General features: G+C 36.6%; 1 protein-coding gene across 10 annotated transcripts in view; it reads left to right on the top strand.

Moving 5' to 3' along the window:
• Positions 1–26,431, top strand: part of UBR5 (ubiquitin protein ligase E3 component n-recognin 5) — an 84,903-nt gene that overhangs the window by 26,047 nt on the left and 32,425 nt on the right. For 7 of the 10 annotated variants that reach the window (XM_071421467.1, XM_071421470.1, XM_071421472.1 and 4 more), the window contains 12 exons: positions 5,005–5,154; positions 7,128–7,339; positions 11,668–11,784; positions 11,864–11,974; positions 12,684–12,838; positions 14,724–14,841; positions 15,650–15,834; positions 16,609–16,718; positions 18,326–18,438; positions 25,040–25,183; positions 25,281–25,392; positions 25,598–25,752. In XM_071421467.1, coding sequence (XP_071277568.1) covers positions 5,005–5,154; positions 7,128–7,339; positions 11,668–11,784; positions 11,864–11,974; positions 12,684–12,838; positions 14,724–14,841; positions 15,650–15,834; positions 16,609–16,718; positions 18,326–18,438; positions 25,040–25,183; positions 25,281–25,392; positions 25,598–25,752 — 1,682 coding nt within the window. Of the gene's footprint in view, positions 1–2,378; positions 2,517–5,004; positions 5,155–7,127; positions 7,340–11,667; positions 11,785–11,863; positions 11,975–12,683; positions 12,839–14,723; positions 14,842–15,649; positions 15,835–16,608; positions 16,719–18,325; positions 18,439–25,039; positions 25,184–25,280; positions 25,393–25,597; positions 25,753–26,431 lie in introns of those variants that run through there. The other 3 variants (XM_071421468.1, XM_071421471.1, XM_071421474.1) reach the window with 2 other exon arrangements.

Here is a 26,431-nt window from a genome sequence, read left to right on the forward strand (position 1 = left end):
CCTTGGCTTAATCTTTAAATCTTCTTCCCTGTTCAGAGTAAATTTCCTGTAAGGGATTGCAATGTCCTAAAATTAGGTATTTTCCCTGTTTTACCCCACAGAGAAATTGGGCTATTTTTTCCCCAGTTTTTATGGGAAAATATATGGAAATGATGGCAGAAGTGACACTTGATCTGTCTTAATGCCACTCTTTGGAGATGTAATTTCTGATTTGTAGAATGTGCATGCCTTCTCTGTCCTAAGTTTTATGGGTGAAAAACAGTTTGTTGCACAGAAATTGATTTGTTTGGTATGATCAGTTTGAAACTGATCAAAAATCTAGCTGAACACTAGGCAGTGCTATCAGAACTCTACTGTTGAAACATTGAATAGTAAAAATTAGCAGCTTTGCTTGTGTCACATGACCATGCAAGCTAGTTTTCAGGAAAACCAAAATGGCCCGAGAAAGTTGCCTTTAGCTCTTTTGAAAAGTATTTTTGCTCTAGAAACTTTGCAGTCTTCCTGCTTTCACTTGCCATCTCACATCTGGGTGCCCCTTTGGAAATACAACATCATCAGAGAAAACTGTGGATAACTGATACATGCTATATGCATTCAATTGTTAGGCTTTTTTATTGTTCTGAAAGATAAAGAACCTTTTTTAAAATTATGCCAAATTATGCTTTAAAGCTTTTTGATTTTCATTTCAAGCACAAGAAAAGCAAGTGAGAAGACAGAATTTGCCTCTGGACTTTTGAGGCTCTTGCATTTCAATTAAAAGCATATGTTAATTTTGTCTTTCTGCCTTCTGCATGTCTGATGCTTTGTGACCCTTAAATTTAGGGGTTACTTCTCTAAGCTTTCCAAGCTAGAGAATTTTTTTAAAGCACTTTACATGTAATTAAAAAAAATAAATCATTAATAAGCTGAGATACTTTCCAAGTACTGTGAAATTAATATATTCTTGTTTAATGGATCATATATTATTAGTATTGTAAACATTATCTATCAGACTTTTTTTTGAGGTAGCAAAAAACATGTTTCAATCCTTCCTGAATTCTCAAAATGTCTTAAGTGAAGAGCAGAATGTTACTTTTCTGTACAGATTGCTGTCAATGAGTGTCTCTTAAATATTTATTTTTGGATCCTGGTGTACTTTGATTTTTGGTTTTCCTCATCTAGTCCTGTTTCTTTTGTTCTGTGATAGTTAGCAGAGAGGACTGTGGGTTCATTTGTTTCATAACAAATACGTAAGGAGAATAATCAAGGTAAAAATATATAGGACAAGTTCATTTATCATAGGAAAGACTTGACAGCCTCTATGAGGCTCATACCAGGCTGTATTAGAGGGTTCTTGTAGGCTTTATGTTCTGTTAATAGTTGGGCTAGAGATGCTGTAGATGTTAAAAGGTTTTATTGTTTGTGCAGTTCAGAGGAGTGCATATTTGCTCAGTAACTTTTGCATGGTACGATGGGTTCTCACTGGTGGGACTTGTGAAATGTGGGTTTGACAACATCCAGGCTGCTTTGCAGAGGAGAGAGATGGGCTGGTGTTGCAGCAAGGCTTCCTGTGCTGGCTTCCAGGGAGGGGAATGGGAACTACAGCCTAGTGTAGGATCAGCTCAGTGGTTTGCCTTTAGGGAAAACAATTAGATAATGGGGTTGGGGGTTTTTGTGGTTTTGTTGTTGTGGTTTGGTTTTCTTTGTTGTTGGGTTGGTTTTTTTTCTCTCTGTTTTTGTGAACTTCAAGTTGGGTAATATTTTGAATAAATATTATCTTATCAAGAATGAATTCTGGAGTTCTGTTTTAGTCTAGTTTCCTAGGAAACCAAAACAAATGTTTCTCTCCCTTCACTGTCGCAGTTTTGCCAATTTAATCCAAACTTGAAAGAGGAGGAGGTACTGAACACATTGAATACTTGAATATTTCATAAAAGTGTGCAGCTGAGAAGAGGGGAGAGAACTTATGATTGCACCCTTAAGGGAGAAGGTTTTAAAAGGATCTCTACTTGTCTAAGCAACGCCTTCAATTGATGAATCCGGTGATAATGCTATTTGATGTTTTGTTTTTTTCCTCTGAACTGGATATCTTTTTCCTTCCAATTTTCTTTGGTATTTAGTAGTGAATCATAGATATTTTCTTACAAAAATAGGTTCATCAGAAGTATCACACTTAGATGTGAAGGGAGCAGTCTGATTCTGGTCTAACACTGCACAAGATGAATGATATAATCCCATGGGATTTGTCTGAAGAGCAGGAAAATAAAGACATAGAGAATGTTTTTTTGGCTTTTTTTTTGGTTTTGTTTTGTTTCGTTTTTTTAAACTCTGGATTCTTAAACTGGATGTAGCCTTGCAGTATCTGTGTTTTCACAGCGCTAAAAAAATTCCAGTGATGTTTGAAGGGGAGTGGATTTGGCTCCTATCCCTACTGGTTTTAGCACCTTTCTTTGCTGATATAGAAAATGGAAGAAGGGGGATCTCTTTCAGAAATACTGGAAGAAAATTAAAATCTGATTTGAAGCTGAAATAAGAGGGTAAGAAAAGGCTTCATTTCGTTACTCATCTTAATGCGTATTTAGCCCAAAGCCACATAGTTTTGGTTCTTACGTCTGATACTTGAATTTTTACCTTTTTTTTTTGGAAACACAGCTAAACTCAAGATGCCTGACCTGGTGGAAGGTGTGTGTGTATGTGTGTGTTACAAGTTAGTGTGTGTTTTCTGTCGAGAGGATTTCTCACATAGCTTACCTTAAAAAAATCCAGTGTTGTCTGTTTTGAATGAGGGCAGAAAGTTCTTTTCTGTACTGGGCAATTTGGTTCCTAGAAAGAGATCAAAGTTCATTGCAGTTTTTTTTCCTGGACACTGACCAGAAGATAATCAGAACTAGTTGCTAGAGTATGGAGGGGTTGGAGCTTACCTAGGAAAAGATGGTTGTGGGAGGAGGGAGCAATATGTCAATATTGGGAAATACAACAGAATCTCATGTGTGTTCCCAGCTCTGAAAGTCTGTTACTTACAAGTTGACACTGAAGGTAAGGTGTACTGCAGCTTTATAATTGTGAAAAGCCAGTAGCAGGCAGGGTAGGGGTACTCTGAGTGATCTGAACTGTTTTAGATAAAGCCTGTTTGCCAAATGTGAATTTTCTTTCTAAGATCTCCAAGCAGCCTGTCATGGATGACTTCCTAAAGTGTACTGTGTGAACTATGGAGTCCCAAATGGTGTGCTTTTAGAAGCACAGCCTACACTTGAGTGGATTACTTAATTAATGCAAAAAGCATTTATGCAGGTCTTGCCTTAAACCCACTGTGCTCACTGGTTTGCAGTGCTGTTTTTCTGTGGACATTTGGTGGTATGTGTTACATTTCCTGTAGATGAGGGTTTAGAAATACAAGGATGAATATTCTGATGTGCAAGCATGTGAAAGTCTTAAGTGAATTAATACCATCTCTAAGAGCAGACTTCTGGCTCCTTTCAGTTTTTTGATACCCTCTACTTTGGGTTCCTCCCTCCATTTCATTCCAGACACTGAGAAAAAGACCCATTATAATCAGATTCTGCTGTCAAGAATGCTTGTTTTCTAGCCACTGTTTCCTTTTATGCCTATGAGATAGAGGCTGAGAACTGGATGTGCAGGAATTGTGCTGCTGCCAGGGTTCCTGAAGGGAGTCTGTGTATAGCCTCACATGGGATTTGTCGGTGGTTTAAGCTGATGAGGTTGTCTTGCTGCCAGAAGGCACTGTCCTGCCATTCCCTTGCTTGGGGATGAGATTTTTGGGCCTGTGTGGGATAGTAGAACCTAATTTGGGGAGCCTGATTTTTTTTTTTTTTTGGGTTTTTTTTTTTTTTGTTGTTTTTTTTAAAGTCAGATTTGCTTGAAGGTTTGGGAAGGGCAGAACTATTTCCTTTGACAGGAAGCAGTAGGGTCTGGTCAGCTTTGCAGCATGTGGTGAAGCTCCACATTTGGGGCTCTGATTACTCCATTAAGTCAGTCTGAAGATCCATCCCCACCTTACTTCTAAACCTAGTGAACTTGTGTTTCAAGCCAGGTGAATGCACTAGTTAGATTTAGAAATCCATCCTTGTCCCAGGGAGGTGCCCGCCACAGGGATAAAGGAGGGAAGTAGGGACTGACCTTTTGTGGTAAGATGGTGGTCAGGTTCACTTGTCTTGACAGTCCATATTGCTGGCCTTCAATAAGTCACATGAATTTCCAGTAGCCTCTTTTGTGTGTGGATAGAAGCTTTAGGTTAGTTACTGGAAGGAGATTGTTTTGCATTTTAATGATGATCATTACTCCAGGGAAACTCAAGTTTTCCAACACAGAAGCGAGGGTACTCACAGTATTTAAGTTCAACCTTTAGGTTTGGTTAGGTCTTCTTTTTAAACTGCATGGTATTAAAACATTGTGCTTTTCCCAGATAACTGTTGTTGTTCGTGTAGCTCCCATTTAAAGATTTTTATTGAGAGCTGCAAGTTGCTGGCTTGTGAATTAAATGAGTACATCATTCTCTGAAAGCAACATTGCATGGGGAAAGGTGCAGTCTTTGGCATCAAAGACGTGGCTGTGTGAAAGCTGCCTTTCTCTGTCAGCTCTGTCCTCCCTCCATTCTAGGTCATCCTGGGAGTTCTGCATCGCATGCATGAGTGTGTGTGCACATGTGTGTATATGTCTCCATCTTACTTTAGTGCCTTTAGTTCTTTCAATTGACAGTCAAAAGTTTGAATTTCTGGGATACAGAACAATATGTTTTGGGAAAGTCTTGTTTGGGAAATGTAGTTAGGTAAGTGACAGAGCAGTTCTTGCAGGGAAGCTGGTTTTGTTCACTAGTTCACCAAGCTTGATTGTAAATGTCGTTGCATAGGAGGCACATGAGTTTGCACTGGTGAATCTGAAGAGCAGAAATTCAATTAATAGATAGGATTTTTTTTTTTTGTTTTGATATTTGTTTAGTTGATGGTCTCTCTAGCTGATGTTTTAAGTAGCTGATTATTCACTTAAGATCCTTGTCTCCTCTTATAGAGGATCTTATGTCTCTTCTGGATGCTGACATACATTCTGCTCACCCAAGTGTCATTATTGATGCTGATGCTATGTTTTCAGAAGATATTAGTTACTTTGGTTATCCATCCTTTCGGCGCTCATCACTTTCCAGGCTAGGCTCATCCAGAGGTAATTTTGCACCTTTTTTCTTTGTAATATGTAGTTTGCTGTGGGAAAAGCTAGTGATAGTACACACTGGTGGTTTAGATGCTGATTTAATGTGAAAGTGGACTGTGCTATGTTGTCAAATATAGAGTAGGCAAGTAGATTGCTGCTCATCAAAATTTTTATGAATTCTGACTGTTAGCAGGTAAGTTCTGCAAGAACGTTGGTAGTCATATATTACAAATATAATTGTTGATCATTGCAAGGTGTTATAAAATTATTGCATGTCAAGTTTATTTTAAACTGTAGTGTATGTACCTACTAACATAGATTGCCATATAAATATATAATTTGGTTCAAAAATTAGTAATAATCGATGACATGCAGCATTCTTAATACTTTCTTTTTTTCTTCTTCTTCCTCTTCTTCTTCTTTCTTTCTTTCTTTTGGGTTGCTCTTTGTACGCTGTTCTTCATGTTTCCTTAGTTGTTCCATTACAGAAGTCACCTTTATGGAATGAGGAACTTTAGATAACAAGGAGGGAGAAGAAATCTAAATTTTACTTTTTTGAAGGATTTTTATAGTTGGATAAGGAGAACTATTGGCAGGTGATAAAAAAAGCTCCTTGAGCAGTGTTAGGGCATTTTTTCTTTCAAGCATTATACATTTGAAAAATTTATAGCAGACCATGCAGCAATTTCTTATCTTTTTGAGGGTGTTGCCAGAAATACCTAGAGTATTTCCAAACTGTTAATCCAGCCTCTGATGTGATTGTTTATCTAGTACAGTTTTGTTGCCTTTCATGAACATGTTTAAATATATTAATTGCTGAATATGTAAGTTCCTGTTACAAAATTATTAGTCAAGGGCCAGTGTGATGTTTGCTAGAAAGTAAGTACAGTACTTATATGAAATACATCTGTAAGACAGGCTGTCGTGTTTGGCTCATGTAAAAACTTTCCCATTTGTCTAATACAGCAAAAGACCCAAGACTTGGTGTAATCCATTGAAACTATGAGATAATAATGCATCATCTCATCAGTATATGTAGTTCCAGTTGATTTTTGTGAGCATAAGTGAGGTACTTCATAGGTTAAATACATTTATGTGCATGTGCGAATATTCAGCATCTGACATAACTCCTTCTAAATTCCTCCTTTTTTTTCCTTTCCTAAGGTTATTCTATATAAAAGGTTGTTCTGTATAAGATGTTACCACGATTTTCATAGTCCTTGTTTTCCATGTGTAGTTGATTTGTGGAAAGTTAGCTTGATTACCTGATTTAAAAAAAAATTTCTGCATGAGCGAACTGCAGAGTACTGGCTTTAGAAAGTTTATAGGCTAGTTGGAGGGGAAGCATTTTGGTAAGAACATTTTTCTGTCAGGATCCTTTTAAAAACTTGTCTGACTCTTGAAAAGTTTTCATTTAATCTACTCAAAGCAGATACACTTTAATTTATTAAATCCAGTCCTATAGAATATTGCTTTAAACGAAAGGGGTTGGATTATCAAATATGTATGAGAGCTTTTTTTAATGCTTTCTTTCTTTAACCTTTTCAAATTACTGTTTTTTCTGGGAAAGTTGCTGTGAAACTCTCTAATAAATAACTCTTTTTTGGTTTGCATAAAATCTGGCAGACTGTATAGACTTAAGATTCTTCTGTTAATGTAACTACATTGATAAAACTGCAAAACTGCATATTGTACTAGAAAACTAAATAGAAATGTTAAATGTATTTGGCCTCTTATGATGTAAGTGAAATTTCTCTAGCATTTTCATAGTGCAAAAAACTGTAAGCCTTTATTTCTAGCTTATTTTATGTTTAGTGATTCTAAAGTATATATTCTTGAAAGAGTTAATATGTTGAATGTTGCATGTCAGGACTATATTTTTGATCTGTATGAGTAGATTAAACTGCTGTTAGTTGCATCCTGAAGGGTCTTTACTAGAGAGTGGCTTACTTTTATCCCACTGGTGTGACCCAATTGCATACCAGTTCTCCTTCTTCCCTTAGAGAGAGACTCTGAGCTGTTGCGTGAACGTGAGTCCGTTTTACGTTTGCGTGAACGAAGGTGGCTTGATGGAGCCTCATTTGATAATGAAAGAGGCTCAACAAGTAAGGAAGGGGAACCAAACCTGGACAAGAAGAATACACCTGTACAAAGTCCTGTTTCTTTAGGAGAAGACTTGCAGTGGTGGCCAGATAAGGTATGGAATTCTTTAATCTATTATTTGCATGCTGAGCAATTGATCTGTTTATTTTTTTTTCTGAATAAATACTGTGAGTTGCCTTTTTGATGATGACTTTTTAGTTTTGTGAGATAATGTAATAAAGCATATTCCTTATTATGCACACGGTTAAATTACACATAATTATTGACACCCTTATAGCTGCCCTTCTGTTACTACTGTTTTAATTTTCTTCTCTGTGTATTTTCAAGATACTGCTGTAGATCATAAGGCTTAGGGTTTTCTGTTTCTTTCTTACATTTATTTGGGTGCTCAAAGCATTGGCAGTAGGGAACTCATGAAACAATCTAAACTATGCTTCATCAAAGAAATGTTTTTTGTTAAGCATTATTATTCCTAGAGATACTTTCAGTTTGAGTGGATTGGGCTTTTAAACTACAGTAGTAAAAATTTACATTTACTTGCAGTTGTGTTTTGAGTTGATCAATAACTTGGTTGCTCCTTCAAAGTCCTTTGGCTTTGATTAGCTGTTTTTCTTTATAACCTTAATTCCATTTTCAAGGCAAGAAGTAATAACTGCAGGAGATAAAAGTAGTAGAAACACCAGCTATATGTACCAACAGTTGAATATCTGTGGTCATTGTCTTTGTGAACTACCTAAATGTTTGGGGAGATGAGTTTTTAAAAGCCTAAATAAAATAAAACCCAAACCAAAGAGCTTCCTAAGAATGGAAGTGATCATCTATGTTTAGTAGACCAAATTTTATTGACTTGCTCTAGTGTTCCCATTTCTGTCTGTCCATGGGATCTGTGAGGTTGCTTTTTTGATCTGTCACACTTTCTTTCTCTGTGTCTCTGTTCATTTCAGACTAAATCTAGATAGAAAGCTTGAAAACAGAGGTGAATATAGAGGCTTATTTCTGCTAACAGCAGCAAGACTTCAGATGCAATTGTCTTCTTCTGGGCATTCAGACTGAGAAACTAAGAGACCTAAAAAGAATGTTTAGTATGTGTAGTATGTGTAGTAGTTGCTCTCTACCAGATCTTTTATGTCTAAAGTGTTTTTCCTTTGTTTGTTTTGGGTTTGTTGTTGGTTTGGTTTAGTTTTGTTTTTTTTATCTAGTAACATTGAACTTCTCTGTCAGTGAAAGTTGGCAGCTTTCGTCCCCCTAGCTCAGAATGAGAAAATCTAGCTTGGGAGAGAGACATTCCAGGAATTTAACATCAATGAATAAATGTAGTTTAGATTTGGAATACTGACTCATCATCTTTGTTTTGGTAACGTTACTATGGCCGTTATTACTAGTAGGGGTTTTTTGTTTGTTTTGCTGTGATATCTAACTGTATTCCTGTGCACTTTATACTAAACTGCTTCCCACTTACCTGTTTGCATATGCACTCATATAAACCCCAGCTTCTGGGCTTCCAGCTAAATCAAGGTGTCTAACTGGAAAGGCCTTCCATTTTTATTCAAAAGTAATTTAATTTTGCATCATTTCTTCCATCTGAACATTCATAAGAAGTGGTTCTGTGTCTTCTCCTGCTGTAAATCCAGTATGAATTTTTGTTGGTAGCATTTTCCAACAGAAATTCTTGAAGGGGAAAGTCCTGGGAGAGATGGTTTAGCAGAGAGGTCAGTTCAGATGTCTCTTCCACTTTGGAAAATAGGAAGGGGGTCTGGAAAGGTTACTGGAAAAGACAGTAAGGTAGGGGGCAAGTGAAAGCACACGAGAAACCACTACAAAAGAACCAGTCATGTTTGCAAATATTTTTCCTTTGTTTTTCATTATTTGGACCTTTAGCATTTGGGACAGAACTCTGTAGAAGGCTGTGATGAGGGTGGTTAACTTTTGTTTGCGGGAGGTGAAGTACCAACCTGGGAGGCATGGGTGAAACTTTCAGAAAGCTGATAGTGCTCCCAAGTGCATCAGTTTCACCAGCAATCTGAGACTGACAGTGTATAGACATGTTGCTCAGGTACTGCATTTTCTCCACCAAATAAACATCATCAACTGCTCAGGAATCCAAATCAGTGAGTACATTCTTCTGATATTTCAAATATCAGAATATTTGTTACACTGTGGTACTGCCAGTCTGCATTTGCACTATATCAGCCTTGTGCCACATGTGTGGGTAGTGTAGTAAAGGCAAGTATGGCTGGTTTTTCTTTTCTTGCTTGACTGTAATTTAGGTGCAAACCAAGCCCTTAGTTTTTTCAAGTAGGTGCATTCTGCTTGAGATACTGAGATTTTGCCAGTAGTCTGCATCATCTTCATGTATGTTGATTTCACTGGCCTGAAATCAGAATTTGTTGTTGAACACGAGTCTCAGGTTTACAGAAACAGAGCTGTTGTGTTGTTTGTGCATCTTTGGGCAGTTGGTTGAATGGCCCTCTGGAGGTGAATGCAGCATTGATCCTGAAGCACTTAGGTCACAACTGCTAGTATTTTGATGGAAGGGAATGAAAAAATTTGATTGGCAGGTCTCTCTAGTATTCAGCTTCTGGTACAAAGGTGTTTTGTTTTTAAAAGATCTGTTAGCAAGATGAAAAGTCAAAATGAGAGTGTCTTGGAGCAAAAATTAATTGCCTTCCATACTTAACTGTGAGGCATTAGGCCAGCTAACTTCTGAAGATTCATCTATGCTGATGAAGTCTAATGCATCTCATTAGACTACAGTAGGTTCTGATGACAGTTCTTTCTCAGAATGTACAATGTTTATGCCATGGCATGTATTAATAATCATAATGTGGATTAGTAGTTGTGTTACTTCTTTGCTATGTTGGTAGATGCCCTCCAGAACAAAGTAGTTCTCTAATGATTTAACCAATTCTAGAGACTCTTATCAGGGTATAAAAGAAAATTGCTTGTGATTGCTTCTGTCCTTTCCTCCTGCTGCTTTTCTTTTTCCCAGAAATACTGGTGAGCATTTGGTAAGAGCTGTACTGAATGAATCCTTTGTCACTCAAGGACACATTCACACCTTTTGGAATGTGCACTTCTGGGCATGAAAACAGTAAAAAATAGTGTAAATCCAGACTTTCAAAACTAAAAGTGTTTCCACTTTTAAACTTCTGTGGTGAAAAGTCTGCTAATTTAGAGGACAGGTAAATGTACTGGATAGTGGGACTTTTTAAATAGCTGAGTTCAGTTTCCCCTCAGATGGCTGAAGTACTTAAATGTGGTGAATTGTAATCTGAGAGTCAGTTAAACATACTGATCTGGGGAGATAACCACTGCAGAGAAGACCAGATATCATCTTTCACATCTGTAGCTGTAGAAGACAGCATTTGATTTTATGCTAGTTTAAGTTGGGTTTTTAAAAAATTTTTTGTGAAGCTGTAAGTGGAAGAAAAATTTGAGTTATTAGTAGTAAGGAACTTCAGAAAGAACATGTTTATCCTATAGCTGCACTTGCTGAGGAGCAGTGAAACTTTACAAATGTTTCTCAGTAAACAAAATTTAATGTTTTGTGAAATCACTCCAATTCTCTGTCGCTTGAGATCTGTTTCAATGCAAGGAAGAACAGGAATTTGCAGAGGTGAGGTTGTAACATTGTAAAGTTGCATTGATACAAAACCCAATCTAACAGGGAGGAAATCAGACCACTGAGATCCCTGTAGGTATAGGATGAAGCAAATGAACGAACTGATGCCATGTAAATAGTAGAAAGATACCAGGTGAGTTTTGATAAAATGTTAAAAAGGAGAAAAGGGCGAGACGAATAACCAGTAATTAGAAACTTTCCCAGCATGTCAGGTTATCATGATGCATTATTGAGATATAGCACACTGATTTTTTAAAAACTTGATGTTGTTTGCAGTTACTTACTTTCAGAAGTGAAAGATAAGAGTTAATTGACAAAGCAGTGAATTTGATAATTGATTTCTTGGGTAGCTTGGAAGATACTTTCCTGACTATACTTAGTAATGGAATAGTGGAATTATGTTGCATTTTTGTTAATTTCAAACAGCCAGAATTTCAAGCAGAATTTTTTTTTTCAATGTTGCAAGTCAAGAGATCTTCTCATCTCTAATTTTATGGGCTGTGTTGTATTCTTAAAGCACCATATAAGCTCTTAATAAACTGTCCAAGTTAATTGCCATGTATATGCTATTGATAAAGGTCTTGGAAATAATATCTTTGTTTATTCCCTCACTTCATCAGAAACAATGATGTTTTGTGTGAGGGGGCATGATGATCTTGAGACAGTCTGGATATATCTTTATTTTCAGGTTCAGCAATCATGGGTGCTCTGAAAAAAAACCAATTCCAAGTTCATTTTTTTGCATTTATAGATGTATTTATAATATCATTGTCTTAGATTTTGTATTTCTGTGTTTGTAGGATGGAACAAAGTTTATTTCTATTGGAGCTCTATATTCTGAGCTCGTGGCTGTTAGCAGTAAAGGAGAACTCTATCAGTGGAAATGGAGTGAATCAGAGCCTTACAGAAATGCACAGGTACTGTATAGCTTTAAATATTCCCCTTCAGAATTATTTATATGCTTTGAATATCTAAAATACTTTTTTGTTTCTAAAGAATCCTTCACTACATCATCCACGAGCTATGTTCTTGGGGTTAACCAATGAAAAGATTGTGCTCCTTTCTGCAAATAGTATTAGAGCAACTGTTGCCACGGAAAATAACAAGGTATGAAATGTTTGCTGGTTGCTGAATTTGACAAAGCTGGGTTTTTTCAATTGCTTGCAGTATATTGTAGAGAAGTTGTTTCTTCAGCTTCATCTGCACTAGAAAGTACTCAATTCATTTAGTCATTCATTTCCTTTCCTCCCCATGAAATTCAAAAAGTTTTAAAGAAAGATATCTATCAGATTTAGAGCTGAAACAGTGAAAAGGTTGCCTGATGATATGAAGCACTTGACTTTTTGCTCTTACGGTAGAAACTGACTCTGGTTTGAGAATAGAGAAGCTTGTTAATGTTCTGTAGAGATTTAGTAGAAAAACTAAGGACATTGAAGCTTTCAGTGATGTAAAGTAAGTTAGCTAAATATGCTTTTCAGCCCAGTTAGAGTGAACTTGAAATTGATTTGGTAAAGACACCAACACATCCATATACTTCGACAGGTTTCTCCTTTGTTTTCAGCCTTTTTTGTTAAGGTTGAGGACTGGAAAGAGAGGGGAAAACTAATCTGAAAAGCTCTTCTCTTCTGGGGAAAGAAAGATGGTAGGGGATAAATTTCTGATGCGTATAATTGTTTCTTTGTTTTGTGATACATTTTTCCCCCCATTCCAAACCCAGTAAATATTACATTAAAGATGCAACTGATGTGCAACTTTTCTTTTTCTTTTTTTTCCCCCCCCTTTACCTTCTCTGTTCCTTTCTTTCCCTCTCCCTTAGGTTGCTACATGGGTAGATGAAACTTTAAGCTCCGTAGCCTCTAAATTAGAACACACTGCACAGACATACTCAGAGCTTCAGGGAGAAAGGATTGTTTCTTTACATTGTTGTGCTCTTTACACGTGTGCTCAGCTAGAGAACAACTTGTATTGGTGGTAAGTAAATACTGTGGTTGTGTACAACAGTACAACAGTACACATGCTCTGGATGTCTTCATGTCTCTGGCTCTGAGAAGCATTGCAAAACTGCTGAACCACCATTGTTGATCTTTGGTTCCCTTTATAAAATATATTTATTCTCTTTTTTAATGCCTAAAGCTTCCAATTATAACATCTTTAACAGAATGAGGTCATTCTTTTAGGAGATGCGTGTAAGTGCTTTAGCATTCAGATGTATCAGTACTACACAGGATCAGAGAATAATCTCTATGCCTTTTGGGTCATTCAGATTATAAATATGGAACAAACGTACCCACATATGAGGTTGATGTTCCTCTGTCTGGCTCTGTTAGAAGATTTGGTCTATTAGTTTGTGGTCTAAATCTTAAAGAAGGGGGAAATAACAGCAAATGCTCCCTCTGGAGTTTGTTGTTAAAATATAACCCTTTCAGACATAAAATATGAAATGTTAGTTAAAACATTTTAACTAATAGCTTCATGATTAAGAAGCTTACACCAAAAAACCACAGACAAAACAAAGCAGAAAATGAACCCTCAAAAATAATACTTCCAAAGGGCTCTGAAATGAGTTTCTAATTTAAGAGAATTAATTGAGTAATACTAATGCATTGTCAGCATGCATTATTTTTCAGTGTGTCAGGAGTCATTGCATTATGTATCATGCCTAAAGTTCAAGTGGCTTTGAGGCATGGATGAGCTCAATACTCAGTGATGAGCTGGAAATGAGAGCATTGAAAATTAATTGTATGAAACAGCTTTCTCATTAAATTCTATTAACTCTGGAAAATATTTAAGTAGACTTGAAGCTATACTTGTAAACTTCTGGTTCTTGGCTCTTTCATTATTTCATGGCTGACATGGCACACTTTAATTACTCCTTGTAGAGATACTGCTAAGCTGTAGCATTAGATACTTGGCTATTAGAACCTTCCATATTTACTGGAATAATCTGTGCAAAGTACAATAATACTTATTAGTGTTTACATGCAATCTTTGGAAGCAGTTTATGATGTAATATGTCTTTTTCTGGTTGAATGTCAACCATGGTGATTTTATGTTACCAGATTGATACAGACGGAAGCTTCTGTTACTATTGATACCCTGAGTTACAGTGATCTGTCATACATGAGACAGGACTTCAATTTCCACTGTTTCACAGGACTGATGCTTTTTACATTTTACCTAACATGGAGGAGCTTCTTGAATCAAAGCTTCTAACTGCATAAGCCACTGACTGAAACATGAAGTATCAAAATAATAAGCATTATTATCATATAAGCTTATTATATAATAAGCTTAGCTGTGTATGCAGGCATGATTTTCAGCTAAACCAAGCGGATCCAATTACAAAAGAAATGGGTTTCCCCCCCTCTTGCAGTGGAAGTTGTAAGAGCCCCAGACACCTTCAGCCATGTGCCCAGAGAGAAAGTGAGGCTTTTCAAAAAATCATGTTCCCCAGAGGTTGCAAATTCTGGAAATTATCACTATTTGTGGGAAAGATATCCTCAAGTTCAGAGATACAAACTGCATGTTGAAAGCTGTGACTGGAGTATACCACTTGTGACAGAGGTTTTGCAGCACTTCAGACTGGAAGGAAAGCCATTTGACAATTAAATAAGTCATGTGCTCTGCCTCTTCCTCCTCCTCTGTATAAATTGGGGTAGTTGAGGTGAATTTGGAAAGTTGGGGTACATCTGGAAAAAGATGACATTTCTGCAGTGCTTTGAGATTTTGGAGAAGGTGGCACACACACTTGAATGTTTGCTCATGGTTACATTAAGCAGAAGAAATAAACTGTTCAAAGTTCTGAACAAAGCTTTTCTTTCACAGCCTTTTTAAAATAACATGCATTTTTCCACAGGGGTGTAGTTCCTTTCAGCCAAAGGAAGAAAATGCTAGAAAAGGCCAGAGCGAAAAATAAAAAGCCGAAGTCTAGTGCTGGTATCTCCTCTATGCCAAACATAACTGTTGGAACCCAGGCAAGTACAGCTGTCACCAGTGGCACTTCCACCATGCTATATGCTGAGCTTACAATGTGCTCTTAAAAAACCAAAAGTAATTAGCACAAAAAGTTATGCACAAAAGTGATAGCAAAAATGGGAAATAAAAATAGTATGTTTGAATTACATGCCTGTAAATGGCTGTGTCCTGTTAGTATTGTTGCTGTTCTACAAGTATGACTCTTGCTGCACAGAAGAACAAGATGTACTCATGCAAAGTACTTCTATTTTAACTTACCTACTGATACTGTATTTTGAGAGAAAGTATAGAAATACAATTCCCTGTAGAGCAAAAGGCTTTGTAAATGATGAGGCATTTAAATGCCTACAGTATTAATATCTGGGTTTGATTTATTTATGCAGTGTGATAGACCTTTGCTTTGAAGCCTTTACCAAAAAGGCTAATAACTGATACAGAGGATTTTTTTTGATAAGTACTAGAACTAATATGAGACAAAGCAGCCCTTTCCCAGGGAGCACATTTCTTTTGATTGCAGAACCATTTTAATTGACACTGTGATGAGTCTCTGTTATTGGATTAATTGTTCCTTTTGTAGTTGAGCATCTAAACATTGTACGTTTAACAGTTTCAATGCTAAAGCTGTTGCTTTCAGCTGTGAATTTCACAACAGCTGCTTTTTTCATACATAATGCTGACTTACCCCTTCACCTGATTCCATAAGTTTTCTATTTTGACTACTGCATATGCCACCAAGAGAATAAAGTACATATGATTTCCCTCAGTAGAATTAATTTTTCTCATAGAAATAAATATTTCTGTCTCCAGGTGTGTTTAAGAAATAACCCTCTCTATCATGCTGGAGCAGTTGCTTTTTCAATCAGTGCTGGAATTCCTAAAGTTGGTGTGCTAATGGAATCTGTTTGGAACATGAATGACAGCTGTCGATTTCAGCTTCGGTCCCCTGAGAGCTTGAAAAACATGGAGAAGGCCAGCAAAACTACCGAGGCCAAGTAAGTGTGGAGACCATCTGCATGTACACACAGCTTGTTCATGTGGTACTCTCCTGAACTGGGGAGCAATAATGGAAAAGGAGAGTCAAACTTTTGTAGTTTTGAAAATTTTGTGATCTTTATGAGGTATTAGGTTTCTTGTAAACTTGGCTAGATGTGCAGAAAGGTTCACTGCAGGAAAGGTGTCTCACTTCTGTGAAAGCACGAAGTACATGTGAAATGCAGGAGGACTATTAAATGAAGGCCTCCCTACAGTGTTTCATAAGGTTTCCAAGATTTTATATTTTAATAGCTGAAAATGGAACCAGCTGTTTCCTGGCTCTTCATGAGATTAAACAGATCTCTTTCAGCCCCTCCATAGCTTGAAAAAAAAAAAAAATCTTTTGGGTTGACAATGCCATTTAAATGTTTCATAAAGCAGATTTAAACAATTTCAAGTAAAGCTTGAGAATGTTTAGCAGCTCCAGAGTTTCAGGTTACTGTATAAAGCTAATAAAAAAGCTCAAATGAAGCTCATCATGTTTATTTTCTGTAATAGTGTGTCTTTGCTCAGTTAATGTTAAAAAGCTAATCCCTTATTAAGCAGTATTGTACCATCCCCAGCTTCAAGGTTTATAGCCTTGTCGGTTAGGATGGTTGTTTGCAAGTGTGGAGTTACTTCTTTAAAGTGTTGTTAAAGGAACAATGCTGGGATACACTGGTGCTTTGTCCATTGTCACAGAAAAAATTTCACTTTTTTCTTCCTTCATTTCTGAGTACTAACTTTTATTCTAGACCTGAAAGCAAACAGGAACCAGTGAAAACTGAAATGGGTCCTCCACCATCCCCAGCTTCCACTTGTAGTGATGCATCTTCAATAGCAAGCAGTGCATCAATGCCATATAGTAAGTAATGTGTAGCTCAGAATAAACTTAAATAATTATGCAGATAAGAAGTTTCCATAAAAGGCAATTCTACAGTGATTCTATCCTAATTTCAGAATCCTTTGGTGTTTCAGTCTGTACTGTAGTGTAGGTGAAGGCTTTTCTAATAGACTTCGAATAATCTGTGAATTGTCAGTGTTAAATAAATGTATAAGCAGTGACTCCTTGATGTGAGGTGTGTTTGTGCAAGCGTAACAGTTCTCAGAATCAAAAGTATCCTTCAAGAGGTGATCAAGAGGAAGTTCTAAAGATAAATTTATTTTTAGTTGCAATGTGATAATGAGTTTCTTTGCAGCCAGGAAGTTGAACTTGTTTTGGAAAACTTCTTTAAAGATTAAGCTGCTGTTGAACAGCTTGCCTTGTAGTTGAAAGTCAGTGCAGAAAGCAGTAGTTTGTATCTATAACAGAAAATGTCTAAAAGGAGACATTCTTTACTAACATACAAAAGCAGTCAGGGAAGTTTCATAGTACAAGTTGTGCTTAAAAACCTGAAGGGCTACATCCAAATTTGTGCAACTGGACTCCTTTAAGCATTTTTTTCTCTCAATTTCAACACATAAATAGATAAAACGTAATTACAATGCCATCATTTGAAGAAATCTTCTCTCTACGGCTTATTCTTCTGATTGTTCACAAGCTGCAGTTTTAAGCAGCTTTGACCTAATGACTCAAATGGCCTTGTGCAGTGACTGAGAATCTCATCTGCTCAGATCTGCAGTACTCACTTATTTTATTAGAAGTCTTCTACTATTGATTTCTTTTGCAGTTCATTCAGCTGTAATTTTCCACTGACTACAACTTTGCTTGGGCTTTTGATCTAGTGTTTGGAATTAACTGTGCAATTAGCTTAGAAGTTCTCTGCTTCTTACTTTAAATATGTTGATAGTATTAATTACACTATATACTCAACTTGGAAGATTAAAGGTTCTTGTCAGTGTTAATTTAGCCATGTTATGTATTTAGATTTGATTATGAGTGTTCTACAGTTGCTGTCCAGATAAAGTCTGCAGCAAATCTAACTGTACTGCAGTTGCCATTAGCCCAAATAGCTATTTTCTGCCTCATTTGCTGTTCTTCTAGAAGTTTACCAAGTAATCCATATGTGGTAGGCAAGCAGACTTTTTGTAAGATTGGTACAAAGCAGTGTAGTAGGGGTGGCTGAATGTTCTCAGAGTCAGCCATTTCACTTACAGCATGAGTATGTAAGCCCTGCCAAAACAGAGCTTGTTCCTTGTGTTTTAATTTTTTGTATTCTAGTTACTGTATTATTTAAAATTTTAAAAAATACTGTATTCTCTTACTTTTCTTAAATATCTTTAAAATTGCTTCACTTATCATATAGGCTTTATTAGTTTCCAAATCCATAGAAAAACATGAAAGTGACATGATACATTTGTTAGGTAGCTCTGACTCTTAAAGTTGTATTCATGTTAACCTCTTGTTAATTTCTGTATTTGACTGCTGATAATCTTTTTGGGGAAAGGTTTGGTGTTTACTGAAAAATGCATTTTGATGCTTTGATGAAGTATGTCAAGTCTTTCTTTTTGGTGCTAACTTTTCTGTCTCAGAGCGACGACGATCTACTCCTGCCCCGAAAGAGGAGGAGAAAGTGAATGAAGAACAGTGGTCTCTGAGGGAAGTTGTATTTGTGGAAGATGTTAAAAATGTTCCTGTTGGCAAGGTTTGTCTAAAATCTAAAACACACTGCCCCACTGTTTTTGGGGAGGGGGGAAGAAAGGGTTTTTCTTTTAAATAAGCTAACTATTTAAAAAAATCATACTTGCAGGGATGCTTGAGAATGTTTCTGATGAGTATGATTTTAGCTGTGTTTATATTTGTCCATAGCATAATGATAATAATAGAGTGGGTGTGTTGTGAGTAAAACATGATAAATCTTTAAAATTTTGGTATTTTAAGTTGAACTACAATATTACAAAAAACAGATGTGGTTTTATCCAAAATACTATTTTGTTGTCTTGAGCAATAACTCCCACATATCCAGTGAGATTGTGAAGGGTTCCAGTTGTTATAACTGACTTTTGCACACAAATAGGTAGAAGATTTGGGTGAATCTCATGTTCTCACAAGCAAAGAACATAAATATTTTTGTTAGAAATTACACACTTCATTAATATGATTAAAAAGTTATTTGATTTATTACTCCAGAAAATCCCTTTGTTTAATCCTTGTAATGTTTTCATTTTTTCTGTAATAAACCTTTGCTCTGACTCAAGAGCCATGTAGAGGAAAATACTCCCTTTTCTTCTTTGGCACTGTTGTGTGATGTTAGGAGGGATTAGGTCCTCTAGACAGTTCTCTGGTATGCTTTTCAAAAATAAAAGCAATGAGAAAACTGATAAGGTTTTCCTCAAAAGGAAAAGATTGGGTTGCTTTCTACTTGATTCATAAAAGATTTAAAAAAATGTTATCAGAAGAGGATCAATAACTGTCCAACAGAAGGCAGCTGAAGTTAGTAAGAGTTATTTTACTTGCATTCCTAATGGATTTACTTGTGTGGCAGTGTAAGGTTTGCCTTTAGCAGTATCTTTGAAAGGAGCAGGCTCACAATGAATTTTCATTATCAAGTTTAGGTCATTTCTGCAGAAGGGAATATGGAGCAACTTAGCTCATTGTAACACTTCAGTTTCTCAAAATAAGATTTTGAGATGTAGTTGCTGAATCCATTGTTTTCCTCTGACACCATCTTTGGGAAAATCCCTCTTGTCCTTATCTGTCCTTCTTGTTTTAGATCCCAAGATTTTCAATACAGAGACTGTTCCACTGTTTCTGTATACAGTTGCAGTGGTGTCTGTGCATTGCATCAAGAACTGCTATGATCAGTATAAAAGAGCTTGAATTTTTATGTTTACATTTTCACTGGAGTGCTAAAATCATTATGTGGCATGTCTTCTGAAAAGAGTTCAGTGGTGCTGAGTCTCTTCTAGATCAGTCATTTATGGCAAAAATGCTTCTTTTCCTTTATAAAGCATGCTGTCCTTTTCCAGTGTTGTATACTGCCACTCATGTTTTTCCTTTTGCGGTTTTGTAATACTTAATCTTTAGAGCTTAAGTAGAATCCAGCAGACAAAATCAATGCTGTTTTTTGCCTGGTGGTGTCCAGGTTAAAGTCAGAAATGCAGTTTATTACAAGGCAATTAACAAGTTTGAGCCTTGTTACATGTTCTGTTTGTAATTTGGATCAACTGTGTGATTGTAAGAAGGAAAACCAGAGGCACCTCAGTCTGCAGAAGTGTTACCCGTGGCAGTTTTCTCCTACAGACTCCAGAGTAATGTTGTTAATTATGGAACAGTAATATTTGTAATTGAGCTTGTTGTGAGCTGAATTATACACAAAGAGGATTTGAATTCTGAATAATCTGACTATTGTATCCATAAGTAATTTTTTAATGTGTGTGTACAGAGGTTCAGACTGCAAAAGCATGGTTAGATGGGTTTGGGCTCTTAGGACTTCATGAATTAAGAAGTTCTACCCTTTTATAGATACACATTAATCTGGTCTTCCATGGTCTTCTCTTTACTGACTATCTGAAAGGTCAGATCTTTGATGTTTTGTTATGGGAGGCTTGAGTGGTATGAGCATCTTGCACGAGATTATACTATTGCAGTGTAACCTGGGAACATGTTAGCCTTGGTGTTTCAGAAAATTGGAAAGGCTTTGAAACAACGTTGAGTTTTAAGAACTTGATGTTACAAATTGTGGTGTCAGTGGAGCAGCACTTAGCTTCTCTCAAAGTGTCATCCAGTAAAATACGTGGTCATGGAGCATTTGAATACTTGGGCATCTTTGAGAAATACACACTGGTAATTTGGTGGATATTTTTTGAGCACAGTATGAAGTCCATTGCACTAAATGAATTGATTTCTGAGGCCAAAAATCTTGCTGTATGTAATGATTCAGATTTGAAGGAGTAAGAGGAATAAAGCAATTATTTTTGTCCTTTTACCTGCAAGAGCATCTGAAACTTTAAACATTTATATTCTTTAAAATAAAATGAATAATGTGTGGTAGCCATGAGCTTCTGTCAAAATGTTTGCTGTCTTTTAAAATTATTTCGATAATTCTTTGTTTTACACAAAAAGAAAAATTTTCACTTAGTCTTCAGGAGTTGGAATTTAGAGGTAGGAAAGGAAGGGGTTCAGATTTACTGATGTACAGCCTGTGTTCCTGAAATGGTTTTGTTTCTAGAAATTTTATGTTCCCATGCTTTTGGATGTATGCAGCAGCTTCATGATGTCTCTAAAAAATGTCTGTTTAAAATCCTTCCATGACCCTTGCTGTGTTCTGTAGAACGATGGGCAGGTAGAAGATGCTGACTTCTAAAGTGCCCCTGTCTCTCTGGGCACTTCGTTGGTAATGTAGCAGCTCTCCCCTGAGTGCTGAGATCCAAGATGAGTGTTTGTGATCCTTCTGATACCAGTAGATTGTGCAATCTGCATTTTACACACTGCTTTTTAAGTGGGGATTTCATATGATGCCAAAGCAGTGAATGCCCAAAGAGTCTGATGAGAGTGCAAAGTCTTTACACTGAGGTGGTGTTGAAAGAGATTAAGAATGCATGTCTGCTAGATTCTCTCTTGTAGTTAGTCATCTCTTTGCTCCTTGGAATTTATTACCTTCCAGTCTCATTTCAATTTAAATCCTTCATGGCTTGGAATGAAATTAAGTCTTTATTCCTCCACATCCATCACTAGATGGGAGAGATAATCATTCCAGGATTATCTACCTGATAAAAGACTGATGGAATGAAATAGCCTGGCACTTGTCCTATCTCTTGTCTGCACTGGTGAGAAGTCTGATGGAGTGTTCTTTAGTGTTGTTGAGAAAAGATATGGGCTGAAATAAGCCTTTGTTACTGCTCACTAGCATCAGAGGAATGAAAGCTTTTTTCTGTTGATCCCATGCACTTTGGGATATTCTACTTCACCACATTAGCTTCTGGATCTGTTCTTCTGAAATGGCTTAAATGGTGTCTGAAACCACTGCTAGAACAGAGGGATGGGGAACCTGGGTTGGAGCTGCTTTTTTCTTCTTTGGCAGCTGCGGTTCGATTTGGTCTGAGGCTTTCCATTGGCAGTGTCCAAGGCCTCCCCAAACTGCTTCTGGTCATCAAAGTTATCCTCAACCAGGTGAGAATCCTGTGTATTACCAATTTTGCAGTTCCTACACCCAGAAAGCCTATCAGCTCCTAGGAATTTTGTAAAACATAAATTTGGATTTAGTAGTTTGTTCTTACTTTGTATTGCATTTTTTCAGTCAGTCACTTGATTTTGTTTTTTCCCTTTGATTCCTGTCTGAGATTGAAGCCTTCCAGTGAGAAGGATAAATTGAAAGAGATCAGACTGGATCTTGCCCTAGAACAGTTACCCACTCCCTATTATGAATCTGTTTGTAATCTTTCAAAGTTAAGTATTTTTTAAAATTGTGTCAGTATTTCTTTGAAGGTGAAGAAATATTTCGTTCTACCTTTGGGGTGGCGATAGAAGCCTTTTCTGTGATGTTAAAATTTCTTCCATTTCAAAAAGAAGATTGGATAGGAAGTTAAAAATTTATTTTCCCTGGTCTTCTCCTGCTGTGTTTTGAGGAAGAATGTGGTGATTTTGGAGAGGGAAAGATTCAATGATTTCCAGTGGCATTCTGGTGTTAGGGACTGTGGAAGTGGATTGATAGTAAAGATAAAGGAGTTAACAACTGTGTTCATCTTTTAGTTTCTCAAATAATTTTTTTATTCTATTAAAAAGACCAGGTGTTGTTATCTTGTTGCTGAAAATGCACTAAAAAGGTATTCTGCTTTTCAGAAAAAAATCTTTAGTTTTCCGTTTTGTTGCTTGCTTTTTTCATTCAATTCATTCTCTTAATTAAGTCCTAGTAAGGCACATACTGTGTATGTAGTTATGTAAAATGCTTGTTTCTAATTGGTGAAACTTCTGCATTAGCAGTATCAGCAGTACATTACTTGTGTAAGCTAAAGCATCTCAATCCTTTCAGTTTTTGCATTTTATTTTTTAATGAGTTCTAAAATTATCTCAGACTTACGTAAATTCAGTTAAAGAGGAATGTTTACGTTGCATATTTATCTTGTTTGGTGCTGGCTCATTATGCCACATCTTTGCTTTGGAGCTTTCTATGTCCAGTTGCTATCAAATGCTTCACTCAAGCTCATTGCTCACTACTACATCAGGAGATAGTTTTATTTTCCTTCTGTATAACAACCAACAGCTGTAGTAGTAACTTTACCTAAACTGATTTTAGGTTTGAAGAGGTGATTATCTTCTTAGCAAAATCTTAATAAGCATATTTTCCAGTTTTTAAAGATACATGATTTTCCTGGTGAATGGGAAAGAAAAAATATTTGTCATGTGGAGGCCGTAAGAGTTCCAGCGCTTCAAAACTGTCCTCATTTCTCTGAAGACATCAAAAGTGCTATAAGTGAGAAATTATGTAGTTGGTAACACTATGAGCAGCTAGAAAGCATGCAGTAAAAACTTTTTAATTGTGGAGATATGTTAAAGATTGGGGAATTGTATCTTTTCTTAAGGTATGCTTCCATCAGAAAGCAGCCCAAATTTATAGAGTTCTTGGAGCAACATTTGGTCATTTAAAAAAAGAAAAAGATTCTACATGTTGGACTAGAAGCTCTGATTGAACCATTGGCATGCAATTACAGGCCTATAAGTTAGTCTGATTATCTTAGAAACATCTTAATGTACATGGAATAAACTGTTTTTACTAAACCACAGTTTTCTTCTAGAAGGTTGTCTTACCAATCTCAATAGAATTCTGCCTTTGTATAGTCCAGATGATGGTTAATGTTTGTGAATCTTTTGACTAGGTCTGAATTTTGAAATTTTTGGGTAGTATTCTTACAGCTGTCAGTGATGCTCTACTACTGGAACTTGTAATTCTGCTTCCAGAGTCAAGTTTCAGCATGTAGGGAGCAGCTGCTGTAACTCTGTCCACAGTAATCTTTGTCACAAAAAAATCTGCTAATGCTTTAAGGTTGTCAATATATCATTTTCTCTAGTGCACTTGATAGGCTGCACTTAGCTAGAAAAATTGGTAGAAAACATAGATTTCTCTTACATACAGTATCTTGAAAATTTGAGACATGCTTTTTATTGTTGGAGACCTTTTAGATAAGTTGGTTACATCTAGAGTTTTGTTTGTTAAGCACTTTCTGTGTAGAAACAGTTGAGAAATTAGGGCTTATTAAAGACTGATGGTTGCTTATATCTAGTTTTGATCAAGACTGAGAGCATACAGAGTTCTTATTTCTGCTCATAATTAAAACATTGTCTCTTCTTTCCCCACCCCCTTCTGGCTTAGCTTTGTTTTTGTTTTGGGAAAATGATGGTCTCAGCTGGAAATTCAAAGGGCATTGCTGTTTGGTGATAGCACAAGAAGTTCCTGTATCAAGGAAGCCTGTTTTGACATGATTAGATATGCATGGCAGCAACTCTTTATAGAGGCTTACAGTCTTGGAAATGCCTGTGTCAGTGTAGAGTTGAATAGCTCCTGTTTCCTTGGGGGGCCAGAGGGCAGACACACACGCACACACACGAAGAACATCTGGATACACTTGGGTGAATCCTTCAGTCCTAAGGGACTGAGTGAAGAACTTGATCATTGAGTGTACAGAACAGATGCTAGACTGGTAAACTAAGAAGTCTTTTTTTCCACTGTGTACAGTCCTGTTGAGGAAAGAGGAAAAAAATTTTCAATTTTCAAATTTTCAAAAAAAAAGTCGTTTTCCTTTATCTTGTAATATAAGATCTAATGGGCACTTGAAGAAGGAGACTCAATGTAGACTTTGTTGTTGTTGAATTGTTGGCTAAAGTTTGGAATTCACTGCCACAAGAATAATGTTTATTTCCAGAAGTGATTGCACAAATCAATAAGAGAAAGGTCTATCCAGGCCATTAAACATGAAGTCGTCCTCCAGGAGGTGGAAGTTGGAAAGAGACCAGGGGAGTACTAGTAGGAGCTTCTCTAGTCAGTTGATGTTGGCTTCTCTTGGATGTAGGGTGCTGAAACGGAGGGACCTTGGATATGAGTCAGGATGCTTATGAAGTCATTAGGAAATCCAAGTTTTTCAAATTTTGGTTATTTTAGCAAAATGACAAGTCCAATGACCAAGAGCTATACAGTTTTATCACTGGATATTGCAAATTTTTTCCTCTCCCTGAAAAATGTGTGGTTTATTTTGAAGCAAATCAGATTCTGTTCAGCCTTTTGGTAAAACTCTATTGTGTTCTGCCTGTAGGTGCTAAAAGTGGATGGTGCATATGTTGCTGTGAAATTTCCAGGCACCTCCAATAATGCAAACTGTCAGAGCAGTTCTAACTCCGATCCTGATCCCTCTTCTCTCCTCCAAGACTGTAGGCTGCTCAGGATAGATGAACTGCAGGTATGTGTTTGTGAAACATGGAGGAAACAATCAGTATTTACAAGTGTCAGCACTGTGTGTGCTTAATTGCAGCTTAAAATTTTACATCTGTTTTCAGGTTGTGAAAACTGGTGGAACTCCAAAAGTTCCTGACTGTTTTCAAAGAACACCCAAAAAGCTGTGTATTCCTGAAAAAACAGAGATCCTAGCAGTAAATGTAGATTCAAAAGGTAAGTAGGATTTACCCCGTTAGTCCAGATCTGTTGGTTCCTTTATTACCTGTCTCTCATCCAAGTGAAAAACACCTACTTTCAAAGTGACATAAACAGGTGCTTCCATTGATATTAGTACTTTCTTGAAAGTGCTTTAGTTGGGAGTTCTTTTACTATATGCCATCCTTAAAACATTAACTTTTTTCTTCATGTGTTTTTGAAGGAGTGCATGCTGTTCTGAAAACTGGGAACTGGGTTCGATACTGCATATTTGACCTTGCCACAGGAAAGGCTGAACAGGAAAATAATTTCCCTACTAGCAGCATTGCATTCCTGGGTCAGAATGAGAGAAGTGTTGCTATTTTTACAGCTGGACAGGTTTGTGGTTTTGTGTCTCAATCATTTAACCTCACTGCATATCTGTCATATTTGAATGAGATGGTACAGCCTTCTGTAAGGCTTCTCCGAAATATGGCAAAGAAATAGTTTTTCAAACAGGTTATGAAAAACTTTCTGCTGCCTTTAATATTTTGATGGCATAAGGGCAATAGCAAACAACTTACCTAAGCACATCTTATTAAACTCTACCTTGAATGTAAAAAAGGGGAGAAAAAAGGTGACAGAATGGTTCTTGGATTAGTATCAACTTGTTATCTAGCTGCATTTTGGAATGTGATCTAGCTATATTTTGGAGCTGGGTCAGATACAAATCCACTCTTGAGAATAAATGGAAATATTAACAAATAAAAAAAATTAATCTGTAATTGACTGAAAGTACAGATTCCCTAAAAATGATTGAGGTTTTGTGCAACTCTTCCACAAATGTGGTATACTTTGTTTAGGATAATTGAAAGAAACAGTTTTTGCAAAATAATTGAATTTGAATGTTTCATTTCAATATATTCATCTTGGAGCATTTAAGTAGGCTACAAGTATAGTTACTATTTGTTTCACTGGTAATGTTAATCAATAAATGATTATCAGAAGGAAGATAGTTCTAGTAATATTTATTATGTTAAACACATTTCAGGCATTTGCAAAAGAGAATTTCCTATTT

Source organism: Agelaius tricolor, unplaced genomic scaffold (assembly GCF_023055355.1).
Source record: "Agelaius tricolor isolate 1412-34295 unplaced genomic scaffold, bAgeTri1.0.p SCAF_2, whole genome shotgun sequence".
NCBI classification, from domain to species: Eukaryota; Metazoa; Chordata; class Aves; order Passeriformes; family Icteridae; genus Agelaius; species Agelaius tricolor.